The sequence below is a fragment of the Phaenicophaeus curvirostris genome, chromosome 6, assembly GCF_032191515.1.
Source record: "Phaenicophaeus curvirostris isolate KB17595 chromosome 6, BPBGC_Pcur_1.0, whole genome shotgun sequence".
Taxonomy (NCBI): domain Eukaryota; kingdom Metazoa; phylum Chordata; class Aves; order Cuculiformes; family Cuculidae; genus Phaenicophaeus; species Phaenicophaeus curvirostris.
The window spans coordinates 44,719,139-44,742,021 of NC_091397.1; the positions used below are offsets into that span (position 1 = coordinate 44,719,139).

The 22,883-nt window shown below is 39.4% G+C and overlaps 1 protein-coding gene across 3 annotated transcripts in view; it reads left to right on the plus strand.

The window, feature by feature from the left end:
- The window catches only part of DNAJC13 (DnaJ heat shock protein family (Hsp40) member C13), a 57,138-nt gene that overhangs the window by 30,968 nt on the left and 3,287 nt on the right, over positions 1 to 22,883 (plus strand). For all 3 annotated transcript variants that reach the window (XR_011337668.1, XM_069860023.1, XM_069860024.1), the window contains 31 exons: positions 252 to 314; positions 644 to 745; positions 892 to 996; positions 1,373 to 1,575; positions 2,042 to 2,126; positions 2,625 to 2,779; positions 3,660 to 3,705; positions 3,928 to 4,082; positions 4,724 to 4,925; positions 5,684 to 5,799; positions 6,598 to 6,676; positions 7,268 to 7,403; positions 8,293 to 8,477; positions 9,932 to 10,006; positions 10,179 to 10,298; positions 11,167 to 11,346; positions 12,217 to 12,384; positions 12,985 to 13,098; positions 13,455 to 13,571; positions 14,118 to 14,295; positions 15,324 to 15,415; positions 15,818 to 15,917; positions 16,379 to 16,453; positions 16,617 to 16,729; positions 17,146 to 17,315; positions 17,687 to 17,729; positions 18,559 to 18,732; positions 19,742 to 19,921; positions 20,171 to 20,311; positions 20,724 to 20,867; positions 21,692 to 21,791. Coding sequence is in view for 2 of the 3 variants with exons in the window: in XM_069860023.1 (XP_069716124.1) it covers positions 252 to 314; positions 644 to 745; positions 892 to 996; positions 1,373 to 1,575; positions 2,042 to 2,126; positions 2,625 to 2,779; positions 3,660 to 3,705; positions 3,928 to 4,082; positions 4,724 to 4,925; positions 5,684 to 5,799; positions 6,598 to 6,676; positions 7,268 to 7,403; positions 8,293 to 8,477; positions 9,932 to 10,006; positions 10,179 to 10,298; positions 11,167 to 11,346; positions 12,217 to 12,384; positions 12,985 to 13,098; positions 13,455 to 13,571; positions 14,118 to 14,295; positions 15,324 to 15,415; positions 15,818 to 15,917; positions 16,379 to 16,453; positions 16,617 to 16,729; positions 17,146 to 17,315; positions 17,687 to 17,729; positions 18,559 to 18,732; positions 19,742 to 19,921; positions 20,171 to 20,311; positions 20,724 to 20,867; positions 21,692 to 21,791 (3,916 nt within the window). In the remaining variant the exon portion in view is untranslated. The remainder of the gene's footprint in view (positions 1 to 251; positions 315 to 643; positions 746 to 891; positions 997 to 1,372; positions 1,576 to 2,041; positions 2,127 to 2,624; positions 2,780 to 3,659; positions 3,706 to 3,927; positions 4,083 to 4,723; positions 4,926 to 5,683; positions 5,800 to 6,597; positions 6,677 to 7,267; positions 7,404 to 8,292; positions 8,478 to 9,931; positions 10,007 to 10,178; positions 10,299 to 11,166; positions 11,347 to 12,216; positions 12,385 to 12,984; positions 13,099 to 13,454; positions 13,572 to 14,117; positions 14,296 to 15,323; positions 15,416 to 15,817; positions 15,918 to 16,378; positions 16,454 to 16,616; positions 16,730 to 17,145; positions 17,316 to 17,686; positions 17,730 to 18,558; positions 18,733 to 19,741; positions 19,922 to 20,170; positions 20,312 to 20,723; positions 20,868 to 21,691; positions 21,792 to 22,883) is intronic.

The window sequence follows — 22,883 nt, forward strand, 5'->3', positions numbered from 1 at the left end:
CAGAAAAATGGATTTGAATGTCAGACCCAGAGCAACAAAAGGATGGTAGAAGGCCACAAGGCCTTTACTCTTCAGTGGGAGGAAGCTACATGTATTAGTTTTGCATGCAACTGGACGCTTAACAGTCAGCAGTTTTATCCTGGACTTGAAATCAAGTAAAGGGGTCTTTGCAGGTGCAATTGCATTGATTTCTGAACATAAGTTATAATATGTGTTATCAAATAATAATTTGTTCTCTTCTGCTGCAATAGTGCACTGACAGGCTTGAGCGGGACAGATTGATACTGTTTCTCAACAAGCTGATCCTTAATAAGGTAAGGTGGACATATACATATAACACTAGTTAGTTGATATTTCGGCTGTATAAAATGGTCTAAACTAGTCTTTCAGGGTTGAGCAAAAATTCAAGTCTTGAGGGAGTCTTAAAACAATGTTTGATACAACTTTCTGGAATGCAGTAGGTATTTACTGATAAGAAAGCTGAAGGAAACATGTAGATATTGTGGTGATTGTACCACTCTAGTCACTTTAGAGAATGCCCTGACTTTTCTCATGGTCACTTTTTCCCTGAATAAAACTGTTCAGTACTGGTAACAATTCTTATCTAGAAAATGATGTGTTAACTCAGTTCATCCATTAACAGAAAAATGTGAAGGACCTTATGGATTCAAATGGCATTAGAATCCTTGTAGATCTGCTTACTCTGGCACATCTTCACACAAGCAGAGCTACAGTTCCTCTGCAGGTATGTGGCCCGTGTTTCTTACTACTCATGTGTTGCTTTGCAAAAAGGACAAGTCTTAAAAAAAAATAATATGCTTCTTAAAGTTCTTGAAGAAATCTGATACTTGTACTGAAGCTAAAGCTAATCATGTAAACATCAACTTCTAGAGCAATGTGATTGAGGCGGCACCCGATATGAAGAGGGAGAGTGAAAAAGAATGGTACTTTGGCAATGCTGACAAAGAAAGGAGTGGTCCTTACAGCTTTCAAGAGGTACCTGTCAGCCTCAAACTCTCAAACTTGACAAATTATTTCCGTCCTGGTGTCTGGGTGTGTTTCAGACAGTGAGAGGGAAAACTGCCAGTGATGCTAAGCTGTGTATTCTCAAAGTAACCCTTCAAATATGGATTAAAGCTAGATAAGAGTCTTGATGTTGTGCTAAGAAACACAGCCTTTTTGGAAAGGCTGCCTACCCCTCCATGCCCCAGTTATGCTGCAATCAATGAATCAATTAGTGTCAAATATTTGGAATTCCATGCGAATGTAGAAGTCTGCCATATAGCAGTTAAAAGCTTGTCTTGAGTATGAATGTTTAGGAGCAGAGGTATGAATGCTGAATCAACTAAATTCATATCTAACCTTGCAATAGATGCAGGAGCTATGGGACAGCGGAAAGCTGACTTCAAAAACACGTTGTTGGGCTCAAGGTATGGATGGCTGGCGACCATTGCAGGTCATCCCTCAGCTGAAGTGGTGCTTGCTTGCCAGTGGCCAGGCTGTGTTGAATGAGACTGACCTTGCCACACTTATACTCAACATGCTCATCACAATGTGTGGATATTTTCCCAGCAGGTAAACACTAATTTTCAGCAGAAGTGGTTAATTTTCTGACAGTTGCATAAATTCATAACTTCTGTCTTAAAGCTTTTCTTAGAAACCAAGCGGTACATTAATGAACTAATATTAAAGAACCTTTTACGTAGTAGTAATAAATTCTGTGGGCAAACAGAGTTTGTAAATGAGTCAATACTAATTCTGTAAAGGACTGCAGGAGTGAACGCACAAACTATGTACATTTCAGTGCACAGCAGCATAGTCTTACTTTTGCAGGCAGCTTCTTGTTTTAACTGTGAAAAAAAGCCAGCCCTGTTTTAATGCCTCACATTGAACCACGCTAGTCTAACAACAGACTTTGAAGTTAACAGAGAAAGACACTGAGTACGATCTCAGTAGCCTGATACTTACGGCTTAATAAAGTTCATGCTTGAAAGAGTAAAGACATATGTGTGTTTACTGCTGTGCTGCTTTATTTCTTTAGGGATCAAGATAATGCTATTATAAGACCTCTGCCTAGAGTGAAAAGGCTCTTGTCAGATAGTACTTGCCTTCCTCATATAACTCAGGTAAGCAACTCTTACAAAAAATTATTGCAAGTAGTGAAAGTCTGACTTACAGACTTACATAATTCACTGTGTGAATACTTTTAAGTGGGATAAACACATCAAATAACATCTGTGATGTCTTGTAGATTTCTGGAGAAGCAGTTGTTTGTTTCACTGTGTTGTTGTTACAAATTTCATATCTCAGCCAATATCTCATTAATGAATATTTCCATCCTCGGAGATACTGGAAAGCCGTCTAGGCAAGATCCTTGGCAACAAGCTGTAGATGACCCTGCTTCTGAGCAGTGGGGTTGGACAGGATGCCTCTAGAGGTGTCTTCCAACTTTTAAACACTCTGTGATTCAAACTTATTATTTTATGGCTGAAGTATTCTTTAACTGGAATTCTTCTAAGTTTACTGGTTTGTCCCAGTACAGAGTTGATTAAAATTTCAACTTTGGCTAGGTCACTTGTCCTACTCAGGCAGCTAATACAAGTGCTTGTGTTCTTTGGTTTCAGCTATTACTGACTTTTGATCCTATCCTTGTGGAAAAAGTTGCTATATTGCTGTTTCTTGTCATGCAAGATAACCCGCAGTTACCTCGATTTTATCTGAGTGGAGTATTCTTCTTTATAATGATGTACACGGGTTCCAATGTACTCCCAATTGCAAGGTGAGGAAAAAGAACACCTGAGAATACCTCTTGACCAGTCATGCTCGAAAGGACTGCTGCTATAAATGCTCCAGGGAGTGTGGCTTGCTGGAAACAACAGGAGATTGCAAGCAAAAACCCTCTGGAAGAGTTGCCTCCGCATGATCTAGTCAATCACTAAAGAGAATTGCTTATGTGACTGCAAGGGAGGAAATGAGAGCGTTTCTGACCACATAGTTCTAACAGTGCAACTAGACATGACTTAGCATAGAAGAAAAAATTGTTGCTGGCACTACAGAGTAGTAGTGTAAGCATCTGATATGCTGATGTACTTTTTGAGTGAGCTGCTATCAAAAGTACTGCTTGGTGCAGAAATATCGCATTTCATTCCAGTACTCTCCCTCTAAATTCCGTAGTTTATAAAAAGCTGTTGTACAAGTCCAGTTAAGTCTGTAGCAAAATACATTGAGAAGTTATTACATGTTTGCATGATGACTCTAGTGTAACAGAACTATCAGCAGTTAGCATAACATCTTAGCATAAGATCATCATATTTTGTCTGCAATGATGACATAATGATGTAGGGAGAGGTTTGTAGTGAAAAGTCTGTGTCTATCAGCTTTTGGGGTTTTGTTCTGTGTGTGGAGAAAAGAAGCTTTCAGGAACAAGACTTCCAAAATGAAATGATGAACATAAGACAACACTTACAGCATGGAAGTGTGTAACTTGGTGGGGTTCCCAAGGATTTGATGAACTTTTTAGAGATGCATTTGATTGTTGCTGTTACATTTACTTTGAGAGAAGAGTATGAGACTTGCCAGCTGGGCATGTTTGTCTGTTTATCTTTCAAGGGTGCCTTAAGTATAAATTAAATGGAAAATAACTGCTGTTTCTCTTCTAGGTTTTTGAAATACACACATACAAAACAAGCTTTCAAGTCTGAAGAAGTGAGTAGTCTTGCAAAGTAACTACCTGCTGTTTCCAAGTACTTTAGCAGACCACCTGTAGTTTTACCAATACTTGGTGCTTGTTCTTGTTCTTTTTCTAAGTTCCTGAGAGTTAGAAATTAAGAACTATTAGTGAGAAGGGGGAGGGTTTTTTAGATCTTGGGTTGGTTAGCAAGACTAAATTCAGATTACCTTGAGATGACAATTTGATCTTTTTTTTAGACAAAAGGTCAAGATCTGGTTCAGAGAAGTATACTTGGACATACTCTTCCTGAAGCAATGGTGTGTTATTTAGAAAATTATGAACCAGAAAAATTTTCTGAGATATTCCTTGGAGAATTTGACACTCCAGAAGCGATTTGGAGCAATGAAATGAGGTAACTGGTTTATTTCAGAGGAACAAATAAACCTGAACTACATCTCATGCTGAAGAGGTCTTCTCATTGACATTTCTAAGGAAAGCTGGAAATACCTGGATTCCATAGTTTTATTACTTCCCTCTGTGCCTTCTGCAGGGGCAATTTCCTACACTGACCTCTGCTTCTACAGAAAGTAACAGGGATGGGAGGGAAAAGGAATTGACAGAGGAAAGGGGAATATTTCCCTGACCATTTCAGAATATGCTTTACATCTGCATGTATCGTACTCGATCAAGTTCCTTTATTGAGTAGTGATTTCGCTATTTACATGGACTGCTTTATTCTTACTGTCCTTATTTATTGCTAGCACCTATCTAAGTATATACCTCTAAATATTCTAATTTTTATCGTCTCCCAAAAAGTAAAGAGGTGTTGAAGGAGGGCAAAATGTCACTTTACATTGTTTCTAATAAACTAATTTTCATAGCTTTGAAGTAGCTTTATAACAGAATAGGATGGAATCCCATTTTGGATTCCTTCTGAAACATGAGAAACTACTAAGGAAAATCTTTTCAGAAGAAATAGCTGAACACACTTGTACAGTCACTGAAGATTGAGGACTCCTTGGCAAGTGTTAAACCAAACTTTAACTTTTTTAGACGTCTTATGATAGAGAAGATCGCTGCTCATCTTGCTGACTTCACTCCTCGTCTTCAAAGCAATACAAGAGCGCTCTATCAATACTGTCCTATTCCAGTCATCAACTATCCACAACTGGAAAATGAGCTGTTCTGTAATATTTATTACCTCAAGCATCTTTGTGATACACTCAGATTTCCAGACTGGCCAATTAAAGATCCAGTAAGTAAGAAGTATTTTAGGATTCATTTAATTCTTTATCTTTTAGAGCCTAAAAGTGGATTTGTAACCAAAATTAAGGAAGTCAAATGCTAGATTTGTTGCAAGTAACTGGTTGATTCTGACTCCCTGTTCATAAGCAAATATGTTAAATGCTTTATCTTGAAGCAGGATAGTCATCATGCCATAAAGCAGCACCATTAATTATATCCTCCCTGTGGTGGTTACTGAAAAAGCAAGATAAATCATCCGAGAATCTTAAGATAGTGTTTCAATTAACCTCAAGTGATTGGATTGGAAACAAAACAATCACTTTTGGCTTCTTACTTGTCCATGCTGGGCAAGAAGCTGAGGTAACTTGGTATCAGTACATAAGTGAATGTTGAGGTCTTTTTGGTGCAAGTCTGTGATCTAGATCTGTCTAATCAGCCTTTAATGCACGTTTGCTTCAGCTTTTGTGTTATTGAGACATGAACTACATATCATTTAAGTGATTCTGCCTCTTCTAATGTGACTCTTACATAGACATTTTAATGTTAAGATGCTCTTATTCTGAATAAAATACAGCATTTCAGTGCAGCCAAGCCTTAATTGCTTCCTGACTGGAGGGGTAACCATGATTTACGAAAAGTAAAAGGAGTAGGTCTTTGAACTTAGGGTGATGGGTCATAAGGATTCATTAATAAAGGAGCACTTTATTGAAAAGATGACATGTACTGAAGTCAGCATAAATATAACACTAACAAATTGTAATTATTTAGGTTAAACTGTTGAAAGATACACTAGAAGCTTGGAAGAAGGAGGTAGAAAAGAAGCCACCTACAATGTCAATAGATGATGCTTATGAAGTCCTTAACCTTCCTAAAGGACAAGGCCAGTAAGTTGTTTTCAGTGGTTAAAGTTGTATGACTTTTACGTAAAGTACAGGGAACAAACTGAAGTTTATCTCGGAACTTGCAACCAGGTAGTGGTACCAGTTCAGTGGTTCACAGACTTCTTTCACAGTGGAAAATTGCTTTATCTAAAAAAGAACAAAGCTTGAAAATACAGCTGTGGAGTTTGAGAGAACAATTGTAAAGTGTTCAGGTAAATTGAAAGTGGAAAAAATGCTTTGAACTCTCCTTCAAAGTTTTCACTAAGTAGTTCTATAGTACAGACATTAGACTCAACCGTAGTGAACAAAGAATATGACAGAATTTGAATATGTTCTAAGTGGACCTTTGTTTCTCTAGTCATCCTTCTCCCCCTGCCAAATACTGTCCTTTTTCTTGGGGATGATATCCTTAGGATTTTTTATGTCCTGTCTTGTCACAGGTTTCTGACTTCAGGCCTCTAGAAAAGAACTGACAGCACTTTATTTATCCAAGAACAGCGCACTTAATACAAATAATGAACTGAATTTTACCACTTTTAACTCTTTTAGAAAATTCAAGGACTTTGAGCACCTTCTGATCAATATATTCAGTACAAGAGGTAAAAGAACAGATTTCTTTCTGTTCTGTGGCCACATTATCCCCATTCAGTGTCAGCTGATGAAGCAAAATTTTCAGATTGAAATGTGAGGACTTTGTAGTTCTCACTTAATTACAGTTGCTGTTAGTACTGTTGTCAGAATCCAGGGTTGTTTTTCTGGTGTTTGATGCTACTCAATGTAATAACACTTGTTTTCTTGTAGGCATGATGAAAGCAAGATCAGGAAGGCCTATTTCAGGCTGGCACAAAAATATCACCCAGACAAGAATCCAGAAGGCAGGGTATGTACAACACATTTATGATGTTAATAAAGTGGGGACAAATGCAGCTGTTACTTGTAATAAGAATACTGCAATGCCCACTTAAGTTTTCTTTCTCCCTTTAAAGGCTATTCCCTAGGTGAATCCTAGAATATGGATTAATAATACAGGTGAATAACTGATGTTAATCAAGGAATATCAGCATTTCAACAGAAAGTGGATGTAATCAGATCAGATCTACGTCTCAGAAAGGATCTGATTTAAAAAGTTCAGGACCTGAATAAGCTAATTGCTCCCTTTGAAAGATGGGACTGCATTGTCTGCCTGTCCTTGCAGTCAATTAAACTGTGCTTACTACTTCTGTCATAGAGAATTGACTTCGTTTTAATCTCTTGTTTATGGCGGTGTTCAGGAGACAGAAGAAAACTCATCTGTGAAACAGTGTTCATCAAGTTATTCTGGTATTTTTTGCAGTGTAATAAGATGACAAAACTAGCTTTGTAGTTAGTAATCTGGAATGCTTTATCTTGCCATTGTCTAACTGGTGCTGCAGGCCTGTGGTAATTGAGGAGGGGCTTAGCAACTCTTCAAAATATTCCTCTTTATTTGCAGGATATGTTTGAAAAAGTTAATAAAGCGTATGAGTTTCTGTGCACAAAGTCTGCCAAGGTTATAGATGGGCCAGATCCAGAAAACATAATTTTGATCTTGAAAACTCAAAGCATCCTCTTCAACAGGCATAAGGAAGGTAAGCATGCTGTCTCAGAAGAATGTTTTGTGTTCATTTCTTTAGTGGTCGTTGTGGTCAGTTTTAATCTCTATTCTGTTGGTCTGGTTTCTGGCTTGCCTCAGTATCATGTAGCTGTGGGAAGGAGCTTCAAAATAGGACTTTTCTTCCATGAAATAAAATTCTGACTAGAGTCTTCTGGTGGGTGTCCTGCAACCCTACATCTTTCACAGCCCAGCAGGGAAAGAGGAGAGGTAGGCAGAGTACCCTAACCCTTGGCTCTAGCTGCTCTCCCTGGCTGGCAGCTGCTGGCATGTTCAAGTCCTACAGAGCCAAAAGTATTTTGCTACATGTAATGGTAAACCAAGAACCTCATAAGCAATCCTAACTCTTTCAGTTGTATTGAGACAGTGACAGCGTTAGAGTAGCCTTCCATAAATCAGCTCATAATTGCTTCCATATTCCATACTGCTCTTTATCATTGCTGAGCCGTAAAGGAATGAAAAATACAATTATTTAAAACATGATTGCAGTGGCAAATGGGAAAAGGTCATTTTAGGCTTATTGTTAGACAATCCTGGTGATTGTCCTAGGACAAAGCTATACTCTTGTTTCTCTGGAGACGAGCAAGCATTGTTTTGAAGGCTCTGAGCTTGGGGTTTCACTGAGCTGGAGATAAGTCTTTTTTTAATCTTAAGTGGGTTTCTTTCCGTAATGCTCTGTCAGCTTACAGAATGAACAGTCCTATGTGACCGAGAGTTGGATTATATGGACTGCACAGTCTCAATTTTCCCAGGTGTTAGTTTTCTTTGACTTCTAGTCCTTGTATATTTTCCACTGAGAATTACATGGTGGTTTACATTACATATATGCAGAGTGTAAGCAAATGTTTCATTTATTTGTCTTTCAGATTTGAAACCTTACAAGTATGCGGGCTACCCTATGCTGATTAAGACTATTACAATTGAAACATCAGATGACCTTTTGTTTTCCAAAGAGTCTCCTCTGTTGCCTGCTGCTACAGAACTTGCTTTCCATACTGTCAATTGTTCAGCATTAAACGCAGAAGAACTGAGAAGAGAAAATGGGATTGAGGTAAATGGAAAGGAGCGTATTGAAATGAATTTTTTTAGTCTAACTTTTCCACAGCTAAAAATCCTAGATACTCAGTGCCTAGGACATTGGATACAATTGAGGATCACTTTTGGTCTTCTTGAAACACTCACCCATTCTTACTGTGCCTTTTATGAATGCAGGAAAAGCCTCTTGCAGAGTAAACCCCTTTTTGGACCCAGGCTTGTCTGTTGAACTGTGCATGAGCAAACTACATATGATGTTTCTCTACTTCCTCACAAAACTCCATAGAGAGCTTCTGCATTTTGTATGTGAAAGAACAGATAGATTTGAACAAGTCCTTTGAGCAGAAGGGCTTTTCATTGCGTGTAGTAAAATCGTAGAATCATTTTGGTTTAAAAAGACCCTTTAAGATCATTGAGTCCAACTGTTAGATTAACACTGCAAAGTCTACCGCTAAATCATGTCCTTCAGCACTTCATCCACAGGTCTTTTCGATACCTCCAGGGATGATGATTCATCCACCTCCCTAGGTGGCCTGTTCCAAAGCTTAACAATCCTGTTGAAGAAATTTTTCCTAGTATGCAATCTAAACTTCCCCTGGCACAACTTGAGGCTCTTTCCCCTCATTCTATCGCATCTTACTTTGGGAAAAGAGAAAAACTTCCTTTCAGGTAGTTGTGGAGGGCGATACGGTCTCCCCTTGGCCTTCTTTTCTCAAGGCTAAACAGTCCCAGTTCCTTTAGCTGCTCCCTTATAAGACTCGTGCTCTGGACCCTTCACAGGCTTTGTTGCCTTTCTTGGGACATGCTCCAGCACCTCCCTGTTGTTTTTTTTTTTTGTAGTCAGGGGCCCAAAGCTGAACACAGTATTCAAGGTGCATCCTCACCAGCGCTGAGTACAGGGTGATGATCACTTTCTGGCTGCTGCTGGCCACGTTATTTCTGATACAGGCAAGGATGCTGTTGGCCTTCTTGGCCGTCTGGGCACACTGCTGGATGGTATTCAACTGTTGACCAACACCCCTAGGTCTCTTTACCAGGCAGCTTTCCAGTCATGCTTCCCCAAGCCTGTAGTGTTGCATGGAGTGATTCTGACCCAAGTGCAGGGCCTGGCAGTTGACCTTGTTGAATGTCATACAGTTGGTGTCAGCGCATCTCTCCAGCCTGTCTGGATGCCCCTGTAGAACCTTCCAACGCTCAAGCAGATCAACATTCCCTCCCAGCGTGGTGTTGTCTGCAAACTTACTGACATATTCACTCACATGTGAGAATGCTGTCAACTCAGAAGCACCAAAGGCTAGTACCAGCACTTGCAAGGAATTTTGCCCCTACAAACAATTTGAGCAAACGTAAGATTTTGTCAATTTTTTCCCTTCAGCCATTGAAGATTAGCTGGTAAATCCATTTTCAATTTCTGCCAGTCTTTATCAGTTGTTGTTGTGACTAAACTTACGTGTCATCCAATCCTCACAGGTATTGCAAGAAGCATTTAATCGTTGTGTAGCAGTCTTGACTCGTTCTAGTAAACCAGATGATATGTCTGTACAGGTAAGTTGCAGCAGCTTCTCAGAAGTATAAGTTATATTTATTATCATACGACATATGTATTTTAATACTTATATGTCATAAAATACTGATTTAGTATAATCCATATTAAAAAATAGTATTGTAAACATGCATTCCCCTCTGCTTGGAACCAATGAAATATTGCTTTTTGTAGGTGTGTGGATATATTAGTAAGTGTTACAGTGTAGCAGCACAGTTTGAGGAATGCAGAGAGAAGATTACGGAAATGCCTAACATCATTAAGGATCTCTGTAGACTACTGTATTATGGCAAGGTAAGAGCTCCTTTCCTTTGCCTAAATGGTTGTCTAATTGCTAAATGTTTAGGGGAATATTTTGCTTTTAACGGAAATAAGGCAACTGCAGAGACTGATGAAATCCTTCTGTAAGATCCCAACTAATCATTATTGGATTCAGAACTCTACTGCCTTGTTCTCACCACTTGTATTTCAATCCATTTAGTGGACTTAAAATACAATCACTATAAAGATTTAGCCTCTTTTGCTTTTAAACTGACATGTCTAGCTGATTGGTTTACTGTACTAAATCAGCAGATAGAGTTACTAGGGCTAGATCTTACTTGAGCAGATAAACTTCTAAATCAGCATAAACTCTGGGAACAGTCTTCAAGAAGTCTTGTTCCTGTTTAGCTCTTTAGAACTTACCTTATGTTATTTGATGCTGAATTTTGTTTGAATCAAGAAAGGAGAACTAGTCTTGAACTCTTCATGTGGGGTATATGAAAACTGAAGGCTATAGAAAAAAGATTATAAAACACAGAATACTGTAAAACCAGACTGTAGTAGTTGACTGTAGGCGCCCGTGTGTTCTGTAGCCCCTGCAGAACATGAGTATTGCCATAAAAAGCTTCCCTGGGAAGATTTTCTACCAGTTCATGAATGGTTCTTTGTAATCATATGAAATAACTGTTCAAGTACTCTTCCTTTGAAGAGTAACCAATTAGCCATGTTTTTTGACTACCAGACACTTCAACTGCAGATGATCTCTCTACTTCTGTTTTCATTTCCATTCGGCTTAGTACTCTGTAGTTAGCAAGTTTTGGTTTTAAGTCATTGTTTAGTAAGGAAGCCAGTTGGCTTTCTTTGGTGACAAGTGCTAATGTGAACTTTTTTCCTCTCTCAGAACATACCACGAGTAGCTGCTTTGGGAGTCGAGTGTGTTAGCTCCTTTGCCTTGGATTATTGGCTACAAACACACTTGTTCCAAGCTGGCGTTCTCTGGTACTTACTGGGCTACCTCTTCAACTATGACTATACGCTAGAAGAGAGCGGTATTCAGAAAAGTGAAGATTCAAATCACCAGGTAATGTTAACAAGGTGCACGCTTCCAGACACCAACGGTTGTTGCTTGCTATCTCTTATTAGCAAAACAAATGTGTTCAAGTAGTTGCTAGAATCACTGAATTATATGAACAGTAATGTTAATAGAATAGTTTTGGAAGGGGATTTTTGGGTAGTAGTTTAAATACTGTTGCTTGGGTTTTGATTTTGCTGTGTGTGTGTGTTGAAGCTGCCAACACTGGTAGTTTCTGATGAACTTAGTGCTAAAGATTTTTATCTGCAATGAATAATGAAGAATTAAATTTGTGCTATCGGAGGACTTTTTTTTTTTTCTTGAAGCTCAGCGGAAGGGGTTGTCTAGTGATACCATGAACTTATCTGAAATGGCTACTTTAGGACCATATTTCCCTTTGCCCCACAGCTATAAATGGCTTCGCAGTTCCATGTCCTTAAATGGTGACCCTCTAAGTATGACATTTTTTTCCTCAGCTGCTGGATGAGATGAGCTTTGAACACTGTTCTAGCTAGTATAACTCTTGTATCACTGTCAAAAAAGGCTTATGCTGATATTTGTGCTATCAGGAGCTGTTGTCTGGTCAGAACCTATTACACTAAATAGCTTCTGTAGCTTTCAGCTCATCTTACTACCACAGATTTCCCACCTATCAGTGCTCATGGCTAACTGTGCATAAGACCACAACACAGTGATTGTGTTGTGCTGTTCTGCAGCACCTAGTGTTTTATTAGACATTAGTGCATAATTAGTGATGCAGATAAACAGAGAATACCAATTTTGTTCATTCTGGTGCAGAAGTGTTGGACAACTTTCTGGCTATTCTGATCTTTCTTCAGTAAGCTCTAGGGAATTTGTAACTGTCTCTATATTTTTTAGGAGGTAGCAAATAGCCTTGCTAAGCTCAGTCTTCTGGCCTTGAGTCGCCTTGGAGGGTATCTCTCCGAAGAACAAGCTACACCTGAAAACCCAACGATCAGGAAAAGCTTGGCTGGAATGTTGACACCCTATATTGCAAGGAAACTCGCTGTGGTCAGTCCTACAGAGGTAAGCATCTGTTGGCCAGAACTTTTGCCAAGGATTTATGGAAGGAGTACCTGGTCACTTTTAAAACACTGAACTCTCTTAAACCAACCTGATACAGAAAAGAGCAGTGTGAATTTCTTTGTAGTTGGAGTAACTGAAAGGAGAAGCAACTGTTCTAGCTTCAAACACGATGGGCAGCAACCCTTCCCTATAGAATAATGTTTGTAAAACAAATATGGGACCAAAGAAGTTGAGTTTAATGTTGAAGGCTTAGGGATATAATGATGATGGAGTGCTAAGGCTAAACTTCTCTCTTTAAAAGCAGTGCCAAGGAAATCATCTACAAAAACATATTCCAGGTAGTTTTACTTGCTGTCAAAACTAGAAGGAGAATCGTAAGTGTGGTTAGAAGCAGAAAAAATAAAGTATAGATTGTACTGTACCAAATAACTTATACAGTTTTTCCAGTATGTGAGAAACCTGATGCTTTAAATTTGCTTATGAAAGTAGTCTAGTTGTTAATGAGATTGGATTAATTAATACCATGAAGTGCTGATTGCTGTGCATGATGATTAAAACCTGTTGTAAATGTTACATCATGTAAATGCCTTATTTTTTTAGACTCTGAAGATGCTTAACAGTAACACAGAGAACCCCTACTTGATCTGGAACAATGGGACAAGAGCTGAATTACTTGAGTTTTTGGAATCTCAACAAGAAAGCATGATTAAAAGAGTAAGATACTTTTAACTTTAAATCCCACTACTATTTATTTAAACTGTTTCAGGTTTTTAGTACATCAACTTGTTATGCAGTGGAATAGTTAATAGAACTATCCAGTGTTGTCTATTTCTGTCACTTTCTTTGTTCAGACTTCATTCAATAAAGTAAAAAGAAAACATTTACATTCAGTAAAAAGAAAACAAAACCCCCTAAGATTATAATATTTCATTCTGTCTTGAGCTTCTAGCTTCTGCTAAAGCTGTAAGTTTTCTGTTCAAGTATTGTCTATTTCATCATCGGATTATAGCTTTACAGTTTCTAAAAGATTATTTTCTGTCTGACCTTGTGCTGCTTATCTTTGCTTAAAGGGTGATTGTGACAAGAGCTATGGATCTGACTTTGTCTTCAGTGATCATGCAAAGGAACTTATTGTGGGAGAGATTTTTGTTAGAGTCTACAATGAGGTCCCTACCTTCCAACTAGAGGTGAGATGTAATTAAAATCTTCTGACTGAAACTATTATTTGGAATGTTACTACTTTTTCTTTACCTGTCAGTGCAAACAGAGTGGAGTAAATACAGAATCTTCTGCAAAGTTCTTTCAACATGATCAGCAAGTTATGGGATATCTTTATGGGGCCAGAATAAATTAAGAACAACAATAAGTTTGCCATAAGATGTGCTGCTTCAGATATCTTAATGCCTTTCCTGTACAAGATTGTACTGCAGACGCTTAGGTTGATTCAATAATTCTAGGGGGTAATGATTCTGTCTAGTGGCTTTGACCATATATATATATGGACAGACATGCACCTTGAGTGCTGTTAAAGTAGTGGCAGCTTTCTTAGGGTGTGTTTAGATATAAATAGGGTTAATGTGTTCCAGATGTTATAGTCATCATAGTAGAAAAGTCTTGCCTGTCTGGAAGAAAGGGTTATGTGAAAGGTAGGAAAACTTATTTGGATACGCTTTATTCTGGTGTGAATACTGTTGCATCACATAGCTAAAAATACTCTCCTCTCTAATCTGAAGCTTCCTAAAGCGTTTGCTGCAAGTCTCTTGGATTACATAGGCTCACAAGCACAGTACCTTCATACGCTAATGGCAATAACACAGACTGGGAAAGTGGAGTCCAATCAACATGGAGATCGGTTACGGAGAGTTGAGATGGCCCTGGAGGCTCTGAGAAATGTGATAAAACACAACCCAGGTATGCTTAAAACTGAACTTGCCTGATAGGCTTTCTTGTGGACAACCTTAAAAAATGCAGACCTCTCTAGTCTGTCTTCCAGCGAGAAGGAAGCTTGTTTTGCTGTCTAACAGCCCAGGCACTGTTGATAAGCCATATAGGCTTTTTTTTTTCTCCTGGAGAACATTATCAGTAGATGTATTATAGTTTTGTATGAAACCCAAGTCTCATCTGTTCTCTTAAACACTGGGGTTTAATTCTAATTCAAGCCTGCTGTTGCCAGGAAGGCTTTAACCTCTTGGATGAAACTATCTGTAATCCTTCAAAGAATCTTCAGCTGACTTTTAACCTTCTTGCATCAAGAACCTCTGTGAACTGAGTACTGCATGCTAGTGAACACCTAAAAACATGCCAGGGCCTTACTAAAGCAGGAAGAGAAGATACTCTTGAGAGTGGGCAGGTAATACCAGCAGAGATTGTTGTACAGACTGAAAAAGGCAAAGACACGCAGTTAGGACATTTTCCTACCAAATTAAATGTTCTAAAAGCAATTCATGTTACTATCATGAGTTCTAATAATAGGTGGTTTTGCTGTTCTGAGACAGGATTATCTGTATTTGGCAATTGTAACCCTGAAGGCAGCTGTTACTGCTGCAGATAGCAACCCTGCTCTGAGCTGGGAGAATCAGAAGGGGCAAGTGTATTTGAAGACAAGAAGTACTGACAAACAGTGATAAAGATAACTGCACTTGCACAGTCTTATAAGAAAGCAGGTAACAAGGTAGTCAAAGAACTAGCTCAGTTACATACCTTAGAGGAATTATCCTCTGCTCTTGAAATAGTGTTGATGTGATGCCTTCTAGAAGGTAGATTAATAGACAGGTCTTCGCAATTTTCTAAGTCTGTAGGAGCTGGTATGACTGCTGTGCAGACTGTGTACAGACATGTAGTCTTTAACACCTCTCTGTGTAGTGAAATGAAGGCTTGGGATCACCTTCAGTGAGTGCTTTGGCTGAAGTGAAGACAATAACTTATTTGGTCTCTTTCAGGTTCTGAGTGTGAATGCATAGGCCATTTCAAGTTGATATTCTCCCTTCTGCGTGTTCATGGAGCTGGCCAGGTGCAGCAGTTGGCTCTGGAGGTAAAGAAACAAAACCAAACCAAAACAAAGGAAAGCTCTCAAACCCCTCTGTCTGGGTGCTCTTACATAACCAGGATAAACAAACCTAATTGTCTAACTGTTAGAGTAGTACACTATTAAGCATTAAGACTCAGGGTCCAAGGCATCACTTCCTCCTGAGAGGAACAAGTGATACCTTCTTGCCTGTATAGAGCCATAGAATAACCAGATTGGAAGAGACCCACCAGATCATCTTTCCTCTCTTCTTCCCTGAAGTAACAAGACAATTTAGTGACAGGAATAAACATTGTAAACCTTAGGTATATTGGTCAGTGAGGTGACAGACTTCATCATACGCTGCCTTTTCTGGACAATGCCTTAAGAGCTGGAATGTAATCAAGTGTTGTTTCTGATCTTTTACAGGTAGTGAACATAGTAACAAGTAACCAAGACTGCGTTAACAACATTGCTGAGGCAATGGTTCTTGCTAACTTACTGGCACTCCTGCATTCCTTACCTTCAAGTATGTACTATACAATACTTTGTCTTTCAAGTATAAGGATTTCTAACTCAGAAATTAATTACACTGCAGCTGGCCGAGCTTACTACTGAGTTTTGGTTTAAAATAGCATTTCGGGGGGATGTTTTAAACAAATGTTCTGTGTACCCTGTTGTCTTAAATGCACAAGTTCAAACATATGAGTTGCAATTCAAATACCTGCATAGTGTTTTATTGACTAATTCTTTGGGGAATTTAGGTAGTAAACAATTAATAAGTTATGCTGTACTAGAATGTGTGATTGATTTGACACCCCATAACGAACTGAATTTAACCAGAAATCCTTAAGCTTGCAATTGTGTGTGCACCTGTAACTCTTTTCATGCTTAAATGCATTTTGATGTAACTTTCTGTTAAGATCAGTTTAGTTAATCTTTGATTAGTTAATAGTCTGTTGAAGTTCTTAATACTTTTTATTTTGACAGGTCGACAGCTTGTCCTTGAAACTTTATATGCTTTGACATCTAGCACAAAAATAATTAAAGAGGCTATGGCAAAAGGTACAGTACTACATTGAAAGCAAATATTTCTGCAATGCTGGACTTAAAGTAAATAGTGACCAAATCTTACTCTTCCCTTTAGAACAATTGGTGTGGAACTGGTGAACTTGTGCTGCTTGTGACCAGAAAAAAAGTCTGAACATCTTCCTATTTCTTTGTGCAGGTGCTTTAATCTACTTACTAGATATGTTTTGCAACTCAACTCATCCACAGGTCCGAGCCCAAACAGCAGAGCTCTTTGCCAAAATGACTGCAGATAAGCTGGTGGGTCCAAAGGTAAGAATCTTAGCAGTTCTTCTGGCAACCTTTATCTTGATACTACCAACTTTCTCTAACGATGGAACAAAAAAAACCCTCTTCTGTGACTGAAATATGCATGTGAAGAGCAATCTGGCTTTTTCAAATTTTTTTTTTTTTTTTATCTGTGAGCAGAGTTCTAGAAGTAGTTGTATTTATTGTAACTACTATAAGCAGTTTGGTTTCTATTTGTAATGACTTTAACGTTATTAGCTAGATTTCAGACCTGTCATTAGCAATCACTATTCAAAGTGATAGCACTATTCTGTTTGTGGTGGTGAGTTCTAGCAGTTGACATCCTAGCACTATAAATAATTGGACATCCTGGAGTTCTATATTTTTCTGTCAGGTTGACTTATGGGATGCTAAATGTCAATTCTCTTCATCCTATCTAGGTTAGAATTACACTAATGAAATTTTTACCTGGAGTCTTCATGGATGCCATGAGGGACAACCCTGAAGCTGCTGTTCATATCTTTGAGGGAACTCATGAAAATCCTGAGTTAATTTGGAATGACAGCTCCAGGGAAAGAGTATCAACAACAGTTCGAGAAATGATGCTTGAGTATGTGGAGACCTACTAAATATTTCCTTAACTGAGATGCTTTTAGCAGCAGTGAACTAGAGTTGCTATAGAAGGACTGTCAGACAGAACTCTGCCTGTAAAAAGTAGAATTCTTGCAAGCCAGACTTCAGTGAAAAGGAACTTGTTCACTCTTTGTGTATTGTTACGTGTAACTCAGTGATGGAAGTGCGGTTTGTGCACAATCGGGTACTTGCTCACTGCTGTAAGATTTGGGAGGGGGGTTACAATGAGGAGAAAATGGGGTTTAGAAACTGGTACTACTTCAGAGTGATGGAGGGAGACTGAGCTGTTAAGTAGGAAAGACAACTGCTTCTTTTTACTGCTTGTTAAAACTTACTTTCTTTTCAAAGGCACTTTAAACTTCAGAGGAACAACCCTGATGCTAACTGGAAGGTAAAAGTATACTGTTTCTGCTTTGGTGCATCCAGGGAGACTGTAAACCACCTGATAACGTAGACATGTAACTCTGGCAGGCTTTCCTCTTGAAGTACCAACAAGAACCCATAAGTTTTGCCAGTAATGGTCTGAATTTTCTGATAGTTCAGATCATTCCAAAACTCACAAAGTCGGCAACAAAGGAGAACACTGGTTTGCTGGAAAAAGTTCTGTTAGTTATTACATAGCTGTGGTGAACTTACTCTTGGTGAATGTTTGGGAACATTCATAAGCCCCTAGTATGTCCAAAATAGCCATTCTGTCGCATCGTGTCAATCAGTGTGAAGTTTCAATCTGTAGTATTTCCCAGTATCTGTGAAAGGCCATGCAGGACTTCCTCTCAGCACTGGCCTTGTTCAACGTTAAAACAACTTCTAAACACATGCAGGATGGCTCTTCTGATGCAGAGGGGAAACTGGAGACTTCCCTAGGCTCATGGTGAGAAACCCTCCCGCTAAAGCATGCCAGAAGGAGAGGGAAGGGCTATTTTATTAGCCTTGTTGCTGGTGCTTTTCTTAAACTGGTGTTTACCACTAGTATAGCTGTAGACTCAGTAACTTGTGTTCATTTGAAAGAAAACTCTGCTGTAGTAGGTACTGCCTGCACTGCTTGTTCTACTCTCACTTCTTACCTTGTGTTTTTTCAAGATGAAGTATTTATTGGTCTTGCACAGCTCCGTCTTGAAGAATACAATTAGTTCTGTGACCCTTACTACTCACAGCCATGATGTTAGGTTGCAGCTCTCACAAATACCCTTGCCAGTAACTCCTGCTTTACAATTCAACAGCTGCCTGAAGACTTCGCTGTGGTGTATGGTGAGGCAGAAGGTGAACTTTCAGTAGGGGGAGTCTTCCTAAGGATTTTTATTGCCCAGCCGGCCTGGGTTTTGCGGAAACCAAGAGAATTTCTCATTGCACTGTTGGAAAAGTTTACTGAACTACTGGAGAAAAATAACCCCCATGTAAGATTATTTTTTTTTTGTCATTCTGCTTTTTGAATTTGGTTAGCAGTCTTAAGCTAAGCCTTGAGGCCTTTTAGTATCTGATTAACTTCAGTTCTCACACTTCTCAACATGAATAATTTTTTTTGGTCTGCTTTCTGACTTTCTGTAAAAGCATGTAGATACATTTAGGCAACTTCTGAACATGACTCAGTGCTTTTAAATTCCCTGAAGCCACAGTACTAGCTTTAGTAAGCCTTAGAGACTTATTTTGTGGTGGAGGTGAGGTGTAACAAATGAAGTGTCTTTAATTATTCCATGACTGACCAACCTGAGAAAATGGTACTTGTTCTACACCGCCTGAAATTTTTCAGGTCTTGACACTTCTGGTGTAAATTATGACTTGTACGAGGCTACCACCTAATAATTAGTGTAATGCAGTGCAACTAATGTGTTACAGTTTGAATAAGAGCAATATTTAAGTTGGTAACTTGGTGATAGTACTAAAAACTGAATTTTGAACTGTATTCAGACAGATTCTGGGTTGGACTTGCAGGGAAGCAACTTGCACATTGAATAAAACAGACATCTTCATTACAAAGATGTGATAGCAGCTTGTATAGGCTTGCAGAATACAGCAAGCGTGGTGAGCACTGCTGCACAGACTGCAGAACCCGTTAAAGCATATTTTTGTCAGCCTAAACATCTGCGCTACCATGCTTCCACCAAGCAAGTTAGCACTTGTGCTGCTGTGCATGCAGAGGCTGCAGACAGACACTGGCTTCTCTAAGTACTGAAAACAGAGCTTAAACATCTGAGAGATCTGTGTTCATAGAACTACTGAATGTCTGCCACTGTTGGAGCTGATCACGTTGTTCTAAACTTCTTATGTTAACAATTTTAAAGCAAAGCGATGTGATAAGGGGGGGAAAAAAGTCTGTAATGCAGAGCAAGTGAGAAATGCTACTATTTTTGTGATACGTAAAGCTTTACTGAGTTATATTTCCTGTTGGTTTTTGGTTTTCTGCAGGGGGAAACTTTAGAAACCATTACCACAGCAACTGTGTGCCTGTTCAGTGCTCAGCCTCAGCTAGCTGATCAAGTTCCTCCGCTTGGTCATCTTCACAAGATAATCCAAGCTATGAATCACAAGAACAATGCCATTCCTAAAAGTGCCATTCGTGTCATGCACATATTGTCTGACAATGAGGTACTGAACCATTCAAGTGTTCAAGGGGATCAAACTGCGTAACTAGAGTTATTGTTCAGTAGTGTTCCTAGAGGGGTATTACTGTGACTAAAAGTACCATGTCCCACGTGAGCAGGGACTTACAACTAATTAACGGGAAACTTGATAGATTAAAGACACTGAGGAATTCATGGTCTTGGCTGACCGTTTCTGCCATAACAGTCAAGCCTAGCATAAAACAAAGTTCTCTGGATGTTTGTGTCTCTGTAGCTTTGTGTTCGAGCGATGGCGTCGCTAGAGACCATTGGCCCTCTTATGAACGGAATGAAAAAGAGATCGGATGTAATTGGTGTGGCCTGTGAAGCACTTAATCGAATGTTTCAGAAGGAACAAAATGACTTAGTAGCCCAAGTAAGTAGTGTATTCTCAGTCTGTAAAACTGTGATCTTTTATATTTGGCTGTACAATTGAACTTCAATATCCAGGAAGCTTTCTAGAAGCCATGTAACGAACGTACTTTTCAAGTTGGAGAAGTCAGTCCTTCATCCAAAATGCCGATCTGTTCAAGGATGCTGCTTTGAAGCTTAATGCCAGCTAATTCAACCAAGTTTGTGCCTAGACAGAGCAGAACTGCTGAACAGTATCTTTGCTTTCTTTTACGTATTTATACACCTGAAAAAAAAAAAAAGACTAAAAAAAAGACTAGCTAAATGGACTTGGTGATAGCTGTTGGTACTTTTGGTTCAGACTAATGCTAGTAATGTAAAACATCTGTATGGAACTTCCTAGTTTGTTAAGACAACTCATTTGGGTATGTTGGCAGGCTTTGAAAGCAGATTTGGTCCCTTACCTTCTAAAGCTGCTTGAAGGTATTGGTCTTGAGAACCTTGAAAGTCCATCTGCAACAAAAGCTCAGATTGTTAAAACTCTGAAATCCATGTCTCGCAGCCTGCAGTATGGGGAACAGGTGAGTGCTGACAAGTTCTTTACTAGGGTTTGTACACTTGGAAGGTCAAACTCTGAACATTCTTTGTTTAATCTTATAGCTGTCAGGTGCATCATTCCACCTTAATTGTTAGCATCATGTATCTACAAAATCATTGTGGATTGGAAGGTCTCCATCTTTCTCATGGAGACGTCACTAGTTCAGTGCATGTGAAGAGCATTAGTAAAGACAAGTCCCAAGTGTAGGAATGTTCTATAAGCTCGTAGGCTTCTACTGACAACTCTTCAGAACTTCTCTTGGAAATCTAAATGCCTTTTTGTTTCCTGGATAAAAGCTGTTGTAGACAACTGCAGTGACATTGTGGATGTATATTCCAGCTGATAAAATTTGTCCCGGTAGCTGGGCTAGTTCTTGGTGCTTTTCTCTTATCCTTGTGTTGAGAACTTTCTCAAAGGGAGGGAAACTAGGGCTAGGTCTTTCTTCCAAGGTGGCTCTATCTTGCTATAGTACAGGAAAAGTCCTTCTCTGCCTTAGATGCACAGCAAGTGGCTGCTTGGAGGGTTGCTTTTGCTTCTTGCTTGACTAAGGAAAGAGGGAGAAGGTCAAGCTGATAAATGGCTTCTCTTTGTGTGCCTTCTGCATTATGTGTTTAGCTGCACAATTCAAAGGGCAAAGCAAATTGCGACAGTCTACCTGGAAATGTGTGATTCTGTATTGCAGGCTGAACTCCTGCCATGCTGTATGGTAATTCCTTCAGAATGGTTTGGTTCTAGAAAATTAATTTCTTTCCTTAGAAGGCTACAAATGTCACTTGCTTACTATGTTAATCTCTTCAAATCCTGTAGGTAAATGAAATTCTGTCCCGTTCTTCTGTGTGGAGTGCCTTCAAGGATCAGAAACATGACTTGTTCATTTCTGAGACTCAAACAGCAGGATACCTCACAGGTTAGCAAGCCTTTCCTATTTATCCTTAATCACACTGAACTGTTAATTGTCAGGCTTGTGCCATCAAGCGGCCTGAGTGTTCAAGGCTGTAAAACTTCATGTGGCTTTTAAAACACTCATCAAAAGCTGAACTTGTTTGCAGTTGAGAATTACTTCTCTGCATAGTCTTTGCTGTACCTACTTCTAAAATATCAGAACAATCGAATCTGGATGATGGCAAGTCTCGCATGTTCCTTGCAGTGATAAAACAGACATGTAATCAGAACTAATGAATGGCAGTCACTTTCCAGGCATTCTCAGGACTGGTGTACTTCAGTGCTAGAGCAAACGGTTTTCCAAGGTTGGGGGGAGGAGTAAACTTCCTTCGCTTAGACTTTGTCTGTATCGCCATATGATTTATGGTGCTTTAGCATTAGGTACATAGTTGTAGTATTGGAACAGCTGGAATTTTAACAGCGTGGAGTGTAAGTCGATGTTCCAGCTGGGCTCAGTGCACGGGTAGGGCTCTTCTCTGGTGGGGATGACCTCATTTTAACAGCTTGGAGCGTGAGACCGTGTTCCAGCTGGACTTGGTGCACAGGCAGGGCCCCTCTATGGCAGGCACAACCTCGTGCCTGTACTTGGAGCTTGTGGTATATACTCAAATGTACCTGTGGTGCACCTTGGCTGAGTCCCTTGCTGGTGCCACTAAGAGGGAAATGGCATCCCATGGCGCCACTGCAGTCCCACGAGCAAAGCAGAAGAGTGTTCTAGCGATGTGTGCGCCCCGTGCACACCAAAGATAATGACCGATGTGAGCTTCCTTGCTGGTAATAGCACAGTGTGGACATAATTCTACAACAGTCACGTCACAGCAAATCAAATTCTGGTTCTTTGTTCACTCATGTGCAGCACTTGATAGACACATCTTTAATAACTACCTTCTGCTGTATCACAGGCCAAAACTTTGCTGTCACAGATTACTTGCTCTGCCCCCTCCCTGGAAGTGATCAAGGCCAGGAGAAACCTGATCCAGTGGGAGGTGTCCCTGTCCATGGCAGGGGGGTTGGAACTGGATGATCTTCAAGGTCCCTTCCAACCCAAACCATTCTA